Genomic DNA, 12050 nt, shown 5'->3' with positions numbered 1-12050 from the left:
TTCTTTAAGTCTATCTGAGTGGCCCTGCTGTTTCTGAAGGGTTTTCATGAAATGGCCAAAAGCATTGCCTAATTAATGGGCTTCCTCAGTGCAGAATTAATTGTTTTCTACCATTCAGACTCGGCTCTTTCAGAAAAGGGTTAAAGCGTCAGACTTTGATGGCTCTCACAAGAAGAAGAGCCCGTCAAATCATGAGAGATTGTTGCTGAGGCGCAGGAGACAGAATGAGAAGAATGAACGAGAGCAAGGAGAGGGGGATGTTGAGGGTGTGCATGATTATGTGTCTTGTGTGTCTGCGTGAACATGTGGAGAGTAGGAAGAGGTGGTTGGTGACAGGAGGAGTAGGACTAAAAGGATGATTGAGACAAGCAATCAGTCCCTCAGTCCCGCTGWAGGGAAGAAAGACCGAGCAGGAGGCCGTTGCCTGCGGTTACATTGCTAAGAGTGAAGAACTTGTTTTGGTTTTTTTTCTCTCTTGTGTATCAGTATGAGTGGAGTGTGGTTTAGAGGAACTAACACACATTTTGGCACACCTTCTCGATCCACTGTGAGCCTATGCCATGTTGACWGCACAGGAGATGAAGAAAAAGAATACAAAATAACCTGCTGCATGGGCGATCAAGAAGATTTAATTTATCAGTACCCAGATTTACATGCTGTCTCTATTAAACAAAATGAGCCACACCTAATGTGTTAACCTTGTCTTTTTATTTTGTCCACTTTATTAGGGACCTAAAATATGTTCGTTTGAACACCTATAACACAAATATAGAAGAAAGTCAGCTCTAAACTCCTCCACTGGAWWTATTTCTGTTAGCTCTGAAATTAATCTGTCAGACTGCAAAGATTATCTCCGTATCTCRCTGTGCTCAAACATGCRAAATGTTTATGATGAGTAAACATTATCTCAGATTTAATTAACAGATCCCACACTTGCATTAATCCATGAGAAATATCAATTGCGCTGCTGTATTTAATTAGGCTATATCTTTGCCCTTTGTGTCACCAGGGCTGATATAGCACCATGCCCTGCAAATTAATCAAATTAATCAGCAAAAGACTTGAAACAAAGGCATGATTGGAATAACAAAACTGAGACTAAGTTTTCCCTGTAAGTGTTCATTCCCACCACCTTTTTAAGAGATGCTGGGAGTCTGTAGATCTACAGCTTTAGTTTCTAGAATCTTTAAATTGAAATTTATTGTTTCATATCAACAAGTCATAAAAACAAAATATATGTGATACCAAAACAATGGAAATTTTAAAAACTATTTCCGGGGTGATATTATGCTTAAGTTTAGATTTTGACAAATCTGTCCAATAACATCTTGAAGTCAGTTTAATGAATGTTTATATTCTGTAACTGTGTTAATTCACTAAACTGCAAGGTTCAGTCTTAAAGAATGCAACTTACCTCTATTATTCTCTGTGTCTGGATGAGTATGGAAAAAKAACAAATTGAATGTACAAAATTGTTAGTTACCAAACATTATTTACTGTTTCATTCACTAAAATACAAAAATCTGAATGTGTAGTATAATGATTTTCACAATCATCTTTAACAGAGTATATTTGTTGATCTTGGATATGCAGTCACATTTAAAATTGTTTTTTTTTGCTGTTCTTTAAATCAGAATTTTTAATATGGGTATTAAAAACACATAGACTTTGTGTTATGTTTTATAGAAAATACTTTCAKAACTATCTCTCTTCTTTGTCTCTTTATTTATGGGTTTTATTTTATTCTCTTTTTCATTCTTTCTCTCCCATACCCCTTCATCCATTTTAACTTATTGCCATCCCTGTCTCTTTCTTTTCTTTCTTTTTCCTGTATTTAATATTTGTGCATATTTTCTTTAAAGTAAACATAAAGCAGTTTATAACAKACTTTTAATAAAAATTCAAGTGGAGCATATTGGCAAAAACCGCAATACTTGTGAGAGTAAAACTGCTGGRCTTCATGGTTAGTTAACTCCAGTTAGTTGAACAATTAGCATAGGATAACATTGCTCTGACTTAAAGAACTTGTCATGTATTCTGCTATCCGAATAATTAGGTTTCAAACTCATCTGTCTAAAAACCATTATTCCAGAAGTAATTTTCTTGGTGTATGTTCTTTATAGCAAATTTTAGCTTGCCCTTCATGCTTTTCTTAAAGAGCAAAGTATTCCTCTTCGCACACTTCCTGTGAAACTTAAACTTGTACCATCATTGCTTGATTTTACCAGCATTGAATTACAATATCAACAGGGGCAAATATTTGTTGTAGGTCTCTATGACATTTATGGTTTGCTAGATGTTAACTTTTTCTTTCATTTTAAGCATCACCTTCATTTCATCACATRKTGTAAATTTTAAGCTTTGAATGCCTCCCAAGTGTTGGATAATTATGACTAAAATCAATCAGACTGGAGTCTGATTGACTAAAATCAGACTCCAGTCAAATTGGAACTTAAAGCATCCAATTTGCTTTAAGTTTCAAGCATTCAGCATGTCGAGGTGTATGAATCTTTACTAGTGCAGAGAGTGTCTTCATAGCATAGCTTAGGATTAAGTAAAGTTAATAATAAAGTAGTAGAAGCTGTGTTGATTGTCTAACAGTAAAAATTGCTGCCTATATGCCCAAAAGTTTTCGGCATTTTTTTTTTACAAAAATTCATTAGAGACCGGCTTTTTTTGGCGATCAAATTATGTATGCTACARTGTCGAATGTGTAAGAATGCAATGCTAGAGTGTCATTCCATTAAGATGACATAACTTACAAAACTGCTGAAAAGCAAGACACAAACYTTTAATCCTCATATCATGATTTGTGAAAAACATTTACACTAATTGACCAGAATAATGTMAACACCAATTTTAAATGTCACATTTTGTACGGAAGTCTACAAAACACTGAAAAGATGCAGACCTTCTTTCGTTGCATTTTATGTGCCTACTGTAGGCATGGATTTATTGCTTACATCTTAAATTAAAATAGATATTGATGCCGGTTTCTTTCTTTAATGAAGATKATATGTTTTTCAGTTAAGTGAGGAGTGAAGAGTATCTAGGCTTCCCTTTCTATACAACCTTTCATTCAGTTTAACATTTTTGTCTTTTTTCATCTTTTTTACCTTATGTGCCTCATATTTTCTTTAATGGCTGATAGTCTTTGGTGGATGAAAGTCTTGGCAAACAGACTTTACTTGAGAATGACATACTAGACAATCTATYAAKGCATTCAAGGAGTAAAACTCACAGTGCTTATTTTTAGTTAGACTTGTGCAATTAGARGCATTGAAGTCRGCTTGGCTGCCTGGTTAATAACATATCTGCCAACTGMATTATACATACAGAAGCACATGCACTGTATSAGTGATTAATCCAACAACAACCATTAGTCACAGTATTGTTTCTAGGTTGTTACAACAAATAAAATGAATAAATGAAGTATCTGTTCAGTTGATGGAAAATTAGCTGACAGAAAACATTAACCTTAAACTTGCATAAAGTGTGGAACAATGCAATTTTATGAAACAGATATGCCTAAAGATAAATACTTCTTAGAGAAATAAATCCAGCAGCAGTTTTTGATTAACTTCTTATGCTTATACATATAACTAACGGATATTAATTTGCAAATGAATGTTTAAATCCCTACCTATAGTTGMGAGATAGTGGGTGGTCTCCATATTTTATACTTGTACTATTTTGCAGTTAAAGTCTGTGTTTATCATTTATTTCACKTTTACCATTCTCCTTGCAGTGCAGTAAAGATTRATATTTATTTATATTCATTTGGAGTTCATTTCAAAGCTTCTCTTTGTGTGTACTCTGACAGATTCARCACACATAGCCAGTATATCTGAACAGAAGTTTATTAAAGCTAATGAAGAAAGTTGATAATTACTCTGCGGTAAAAGAATCTACTGGCCTTGGTGTCACTTCTGCTGCAGTTTGCCCTCAATTAACCCATGTAGACCCTGTGTGGCATATGATTATGAYCGCCCACATGTCTAGAGAATGTTTCAGGGCTTAATGCACTAACCTTTTATATATGTGCCCTCAAATCTTTTTGTGTCTTGGTGGATGGTTTCTCAGAGGCTTGGAACATCACACCTGTACTTAAAAATTATTTATTTAACGTAGACTACACAGCTTAGAATTGCTGTAAATCCAAATTTTTYCTGCTTCCAGGTAATTTTCTGACTCGCATGCAAAATATCATTCCATGTCATTTACAGGATGTGGAATGAATAAATAGTTAATTATACAAAGATAAATGTGCACTAAAGGAGGGACTTTAGTGAAATGCGTGTAGAGCGGCGAAGTATATGTGAGGATGAAACTTTGTAGTGAGCAGACATCCAGTCTGAGATGGGTTGAATTATTAAACTAAATWTGGGACGTTCTTTCAGTGTGGATAAAATGCAGGTTAACATATCCAGAAATGAGAAAGTTATGTGATTATTTTCAAATACTAACCACATAGTTGACATACATCTGAAAATGTTTACTATTTATTTGGCTTATGACAGAAATAGAAAGTTTACGGTTGCTAATGTGGGCAGTATGAATTGGTGAAATAAACACCTAGTCTGTGTGAGGAGTGGAGAAAAACTTTAATTTGTTTGTTTGCTTGTTTCAGGAGAGGAAAATTCTCGAGGTTGGTTATATGGAGAAGATGAAGGGAAAACAATAGTACCATTTTCCTGTCCACTGCTTGCCTGTCACATGCCTGTCTTTGCTACAAAGTCAGCGGAAAGAAAGGTAAATTTGCACTCACTCACTCACTCACTCACTCACTCACTCACTCACTCACTCACTCACTCACTCACTCACTCACTCACTCACTCACTCACTCACTCACTGATTCATTCTCTTTTTGTAAATCACATGAAACGTGTGCAAAATATTACCATTTACAAAAATTTGTGAGATTGTATAAATCCATGCAATGACAAAGTGAGCATATATAATTAAAAATTATATTGTAGTATAAGTTATTATCTGAAGTTATCTTTGGACCTGAAGAGGAACGAACTAGAGTCAAAGCACAGCTTCAGGTTTTACTACTAAAAACCAGCAATCAAGCCTGAAATCTGGGTGTGGTGATGAACTCTGACCTGAACCTTCAAAGCCACAGAAAGACAGGTACAAAGTTGGCCTTCTATCACCTGAAGAACATTTCCAGTATTAGGGATCTAATGTCTCAGCAAGATTTAGAATGAATAAATATTTACAAAATATTTTTGTCTATTGTTCCCACATTCACTAAAGCAAAGTTGTAACACTTTTGACCTCCAACAAGTAAAATTTGTATCCATTCATAAAATATTTGCTAGGTACATTTTATGTTCACCTGTTCACCGGCTTTATGAAAAGAAGACTTTCCTTTTCTGTGGCCTAATATTTTTTTTCTTGGCTTTTGTCCATGGAGTCATACTGAGCTATCTTTTCATTGTTGGATCAAGGGAAAAATAGCCACCCACTGGAAGCCTGAAGCTCTTTAGATCTCAGGTGGTGGATTTTTTTAGACTTTACTTCAGGCTGTGTAGATTTAAGCCACTGTTTATTTAATCATTGCATGCTGAGGGCCTGCTAATTCTAATCTTGAAATTGTGAAAGTACACATTTAAATTTAATCAAGGTTAGTTCAACAGCTAAAATTAAGATGGGGCGAGTGTGAGTTTATTTTGGTAAATTTTGCTTCAGAAAAAAAATATATATATATAATTACAAGTTCCTAGGACTGAGTTTGGTGCAGTTTTTCATTCAGCACTGCCTTAGTTCTTTGTGGCATACACTCAAAATTCAGTGCATATTTTTGTGAAAGCATCATACATTTCAGTTCAGCTCAGACATCATTAGCTATTAATCCTGAAGGGAATTATCACATTTGCTGTAGATTTGTCAACTTCACACTGATTATAACAATCTTTCATTTCACCACAACCCAAAGCTCTATTGGCTGAGATGTGATTCCTGCAGAGGCCACTGGGGTACATGGCATGTACAAGAGTGCATGACCCAGCAGGACACAGCCATCAGTGCAAACCCTTACAAGGCAGGAGGTATCAAAGCGTGTACATTCAGGGCTTAGTATCACTAATACCAATTCTGATACAAGTGTTTTTTTTTTCTTGAAATGTAATTATCATTGAAGAATTTGGTGACTTGACTTCAGTTAGTTGATTATGATAAAATACAGGGCAAAGATTTTAGTAAAATATGTTTGTTTTTTATTATTAACCAACTGCAATATTACACAATGTAGCAGAAAATAAATAAAATAATTCCCTTTTGACCTAAGTCTTTGACTGTAATCTGCTTGTAACATAAATAGGAATACTATTTTCTCCTCTTTATTCAGCACAAAATAATCATCATATTCTGCCATATTAATGAATTAAAAAGATATAAAATTCTGCTTTCAAATTAAAAGTGTAACCTTTGGATATGTGGCATTTTCATTCCTGCATATGTGCTGACATGAACTATGTGAGTAAATTCCAGTAATTTACTGGACATATGGGGGAGAAACTGCATTCAGTCTCATCACACTAGTATCAGTTCAATACCAGTACTCACCTTGGTATCAATAGTGTCAATATTTGGATCAATACTTCCAGCTCTAATGCAGTTTTCATTMAATTCTGACCCTAAAATTTGAAGGTTGCAGCTGAAATGAAGAATCATTTGACCAGGAAACCTTTTCCAGTTAGGTGCAATCCAAATTTTGATGAGCATGTGTGAAATTTAGCYTTTTTTTCCTGTCAGATATTGGGAGTGACAGGTTGAGTGGTCKCTTCCTGATGTTGCCTGTCTACTTTAAGGTTTGATGCATTSCATTCAGAGAATGTATTTTGCATATCTTCATTGTAATAAGTTAAGATCCTTTTGCGGTTCAGTTATCTTTAACCAGTCTGCCTATTGCCCTCTGATTTTTGACACCAATTACCTTGCATGTGTCCAGACAGCTGTAATTTAGTGGTGATTTATTTTCTGATTTTAGCCACTTTGTATAATAAAGAGAATTAGGGCCACTGGAAAAAAATTATTATTCTTAGTATTATATGTTCTGGTATATACATATTGTGTTTGCATGTGGCATCTCCTTACAAAGCAGCTGTTACGATATTCCTTCTCTTCTGTAACTTGATGAGTTCACTATTTTGATATTTTTGTTGTATGTCCTCATGCTGTTAGAATACACACATTGGCAATATCTCTCTACTTTCCTAACAAATCTATTATATTTTTATGAAGGAAAACCAATTTGCATGTTCTGGATGACTAAAAGATTAGGAGACTCTAATTTAATCCTCTAACCGGGAAACCAGCAATGTAATGAAGTGAGCAGCAATGATACCAATAAACCTATGTAACAAAAGATAAACCAAATTAAGCTCTCACCTGGATTATTTTGCCGTGTTTATGAATTGAAACAATGATTTCAAATCACCGCTTGTTTCTTAGATGTTTAAATGTGTTGTAGCTGAGCATGTTTTGATTCCCTGRTATTTCTAAACTCTGTGTTTATGAGGCAAAGAGCCTCAAATTGGATTACATTGGATAAAACTGTCAAGCAATTTGACTTTCACTGACATGAACTCTACTTCTGAACACGCCATTAGTCCACAGTTATGACAGATTTCTTTTTCTTATAGTGARAGATTGCATCAAAAGAGATTATAGAGTGCCATTTTACACACTCACTTCCTATTGAATGCAATCAAAGTCCACTAAAAATGCACCATCTCACTGATGGTCTCACTCAAAAATGCATAGACTGTTGGAGTTACAAGGTTACACAAGAACATTTCTYCAAGTTGCTACCTGAAGAATTTCAATCAATACAAGCTGTTAAGACATAAAAGCTTCCAACAAATTAAATGGTCAGAGCAAGCAAGGAATATACTTAAAGGGTTTTAGGAGTCAGTAAACTTAGTTTCAAATATATTTTTAGAGCTAAAAGAATATTTGGATCTCTTTTGTAGACATGGGGCTTCAAAGGAGAATTTGAATTACCATGTCTACTGGGGAGGATGCTATAAAGTGATAATGCAATTATCTTAATGGCAGCTGAACCCCGGTGTGTTAATCAATGTTCCGTCATTTGATTAAGACCTATGCATTAACCTGTACTCTGCTAGCCATATGGAGGACTGAGCAAAGTCAGGWGAAACAACAGCTGGAAGAGCAAAAAGTCAAGTTTTGACATGGTAGAGAGGGTTTTCCCACCAGATTCTGGCATCCAGAAAAGTTCTGCCAAAAGGCTGTTACATGTGACTGAGTGCAGAGCCAAATCAATTAATATCTTTCAAGCCAGAGGGACATTGCAGTCTCTGATGATCTTCTTAAATTTTCAGCTCTAATAGTAAATAAATGAAGCACCTGAGCATACCACTGAAGAGCTTGGCAAATTAAAAAGTAAAAACAGTTTAATGCATCTTGGTGCTTTTGTGCTGCTTATTCCTTTTTTGTGTGGCAAACGGTTATCGTCTGCAGTTAGTGTACCGTTCTGCTGCTGGTCTTTTAACGGGTACCAGAAGGCATGGYCAGATCCAGCCTTAGCAGATTTACACTGGCTGCCTATTCATTGCCRTATTGATTTTAAGATTCTTTTACTCACTTTTTACATTTTTAAATGGTTTGCAACCTAATTATTTAACYGTTCTCCTTATCTTTTACAGTCAAAAATAGTTTTTAGATCTYATAACCAGGCACTGTTGGTATAGCCGATGGCCAAATTAAAGCACAGTGGGGATCAAGCCTTTGCAGTTGCAACTACCAGACTCTGGAACAAGATGCCTCTTGATATTCGTGTTGCAGTGTCTGTACAGTCTTTTAAATCTCTCCTGAAAACTTTTTTTCTCTAATTGGCTGTCAATTCGAGATCAGTTTGAATTCCATTAGTCGCGTTAGATTATGGTGTTGTATACTTCAGCTTTTTATCCTTTTTATTGTCCTCATTGATTTTTGAGTTTAGTCCTTTGAACTTTGGCTATTTTTAGTCTTTGTGAAACACTTTGGTCAACACTGTTGTTTTTAAATGTGCTATGGACRTAAACTTGACGTTGACAAGGAATACACATTTTAGACCATATTTGAGTGAGCRCTCTKTGTAGCTTTGCTATTTCATACACAAACAGAATGGCCATGTCAAAGGAATGAAGTCTWGGTATCAGAAAGCTGAAGAGGTAGGCATTTTTTCTTTCCCTTTTCTGACTAAAGAGAAGGTAGAATTAAATGGAGTGACTTTAAGTCCTTCATGCAGAGCAGAGTGTGATTAGGGGCTTAACTCAGCAGCAGTCCCCTCTCTCTCTCCGTGTCTYCATCTTTGCCTCAGCCATTGCCTCTGAGACACGTGCCTCTGTGTGCCAAAACTCCACAGCTCTTTCTCCAGCTCTTGCAGCTTCTCTTGGCAGTCTGAGTTACAGTGAGAAGAAAGGATGAAGAAAAGGAAGCATAAAAGAAATCCCAGATTAAAAGAGATGTGGCCGAAGGGGCTGAAGCYATTTCCTGCAAAAATTTCGCTCTGAAGCAACGTAGGAACAGCACACACAGGTCACCTAAGGGAGCTAAGTCCACGGCTAGCTGCATGCAGTTCTGTATACCGAGGTCCACTCAGTGGGAGCTTGAGAGGGCTACAGGGCGAACTCGTTAGGCTCCGGAGATAAACCTTATCACAAGTCTGCGAAGTGAGAACAGCGGGGGAGGACTGACTCCTCTCAATTTATCACTTTCATTCTCTTCCTCCCCCTGCCTTTTCTCTTGCACACAAACACAGGCACACGCAAACATGCAGAAAACCCAACTCTATCCTARTTAATAGACAAGCCACATTGTGATGTTTAAGGAGTCATGGCACGCTCTCTTTCAGTGGCCTTTCTGCCATTTTTGAAATATGAAACAGARCAGGTTTGGCAGTTTGCCCATCGGGAGCTGTGAGGTGGTTGGGTTAAGGGATTAATATGAGATACTAAAGCCAAAAGGGTAACAGATTTTTACACAGGAGAATTCACTTTTAAGTGGAACAATTAATGCCAGATTCTGTAGTTTTAGTACATTAGTGCTTGAAGTATGGTCTAACCAGACAGGCTCTTTAGGTTGATGTAGATATCAGTGAAAAATCAGATGAACTTTTGAATAAAATACCCTACAAAGACCTTATCAGTCTTTTGCTCCAGATACYTGAGATGCTGAAATACATTACTYTGAGAAGTTAAGTTCTTAGTTCAAAGTGTCCACACCAATAAAGGGCGAATTTACGCAAGCCAGTAATCTGACAGCACAGCAAGCTGTTTACCAACTGGCATCACAAAGTGCGTTGGGAACTAAGGGGCTTAAATTACATACCTGTCTTTATCTAGGACACACATATTTTCTTGTGCACAGTATTTCTGTTAAACAGCTTATTCAGCAAAGCTCTGAAGAAGATCAGTGCTTTGTTGCTGTCCTGTTTCAAGCTTCCTTGCACACTCACATGAACCCTTTATATTTGCAGTATTTTATGTCGAGGGGACGGGAATCTCTTGGCCACATAATTCACACCAGAACGCTTAGCTTCTTCTGGAGTCTTAAAAAGGTTATTTTATGTCCAAAAGCAAGACTTTAACTCTGGTAAATACTGTTTGTTTGAAAAGCATTAATGGAGGAAGGGGTTAGGAATAGCTGATAGGCCAGAACTCATGCATAGCTTTGAGAATTTCCACATGTAAAATTTAAAGTACAGAATTCCTTCCGCTGGGAAGGATTATGTGCTGCATCCATTTTACTTTTTCTTTTTTACTTATGAAAGGATTGTGTCTGTTTTGCGAGCATCACATCCTAACTCTGATGCACTTCACTAGCCCGGATAGATCCCACAGATTAYCATCATCTTTCATGCTTGCGTCTTGTTCCTTTTCTTTAAACAAAAATGTGCAATTAAGCTTGGAAATCCATTAATCCCATTACAAGTTGTAACTTTTCTCGGCGCCTGTTGAAATAGCTTTCTGCGAGGTCACTGGGATCTGCACTTGTTTACTTGGCTAGCTGGTACTTCAGGAGAATGTTGTCTATGCTCTTCTTACTCACTGTGTCATCCATCTTCCCCGCTGATGGAGTGATAAGCGAGAGGCACTGAGCACTCGGCTACCACATAAAAGTGGTTGCATGCACAGAAAATGAGCTTGTTGAGTGGCATCTTTTTGCACTAGGAAACGTATTTTGTTCTCATGCCTACGTTTATGGCATTGTCTGGGGAATGACTAATTTACGCACATAATGTCTCAAAGCTCTTGCACCCAGACTGAATGAAAGAGCTATGTGTGAAGGCTGTGTGCGTATCATATCACAGATGAGACGCTGTGTCATGAAATATGGATTCAAAAGGAGAAGGACAGTGTGAAAAGGTGGCCTTTGCCTCAGGCAAGATCTTTCTGATGATTTATTTCCTCTTCCCAAGACTGTTTTTTATTCTAATTATTTAAGCCACAGGCATCAGGTTGACACCTTATGCAATGCTGCTTGCTTTGTTCTTCCTGAAGGTTGTTTGCTACCTTTCAGAGCAACAGATATCACCACTTTGTGCATTTGTTCAGAATAGATGCCACAGCATGGATTAAAAGCTCATTCTCTGCGCACAGGCGTAGCAGTCCTCTCTCTGACTCCGAAGAATATTGTTGTGGCAAACAAAAGGAACAAGCAGCACAGAACTGCGAGTGACTTTTTYTTCTGAAATCAGGTTTCTTTTCCTTTCACTTGAGTGTCGTGATTGCTTGCAATGATGATGAGGGAAATATACAATATTGTTGGTGAAATATAAATTCTTTGTAAGCCAGTAACAAAATCTCATGTCAAAGACCTTGGAATGTGCATTCGTAATTAGACCTTCCTTAAAGTTAGTTTTCATTTTAATTTTTTATTTTGTGGGAATAGAAATGATTTTTATGATGCACGTTTTTGACCTAAAAATTGGCTGTAGAGCCCAAGCCACTTTACATGCCACGCTACTTTGTTTATAAAGTAGGTGAGGCTGATATTTATTGCCAAAGAAGCAACTATAGGATTACAAATACACT

The 12050-nt window shown here is 36.7% G+C and overlaps 1 protein-coding gene across 1 annotated transcript in view; it reads left to right on the top strand.

Annotated features, from left to right (window-relative positions):
- arhgef10la (Rho guanine nucleotide exchange factor (GEF) 10-like a) overlaps positions 1-12050 on the top strand; it is a 131819-nt gene that overhangs the window by 78649 nt on the left and 41120 nt on the right. Inside the window, exon 20 of the mRNA XM_017304635.1 lies at positions 4631-4752. Coding sequence (XP_017160124.1) covers positions 4631-4752 — 122 coding nt within the window. The remainder of the gene's footprint in view (positions 1-4630; positions 4753-12050) is intronic.

This window comes from Poecilia reticulata, linkage group LG5 (assembly GCF_000633615.1).
Source record: "Poecilia reticulata strain Guanapo linkage group LG5, Guppy_female_1.0+MT, whole genome shotgun sequence".
Classification (NCBI taxonomy): domain Eukaryota; kingdom Metazoa; phylum Chordata; class Actinopteri; order Cyprinodontiformes; family Poeciliidae; genus Poecilia; species Poecilia reticulata.
The sequence above is the reverse complement of the archived record's forward strand: the minus strand, read 5'-3'. Positions and strand labels throughout refer to the sequence as shown.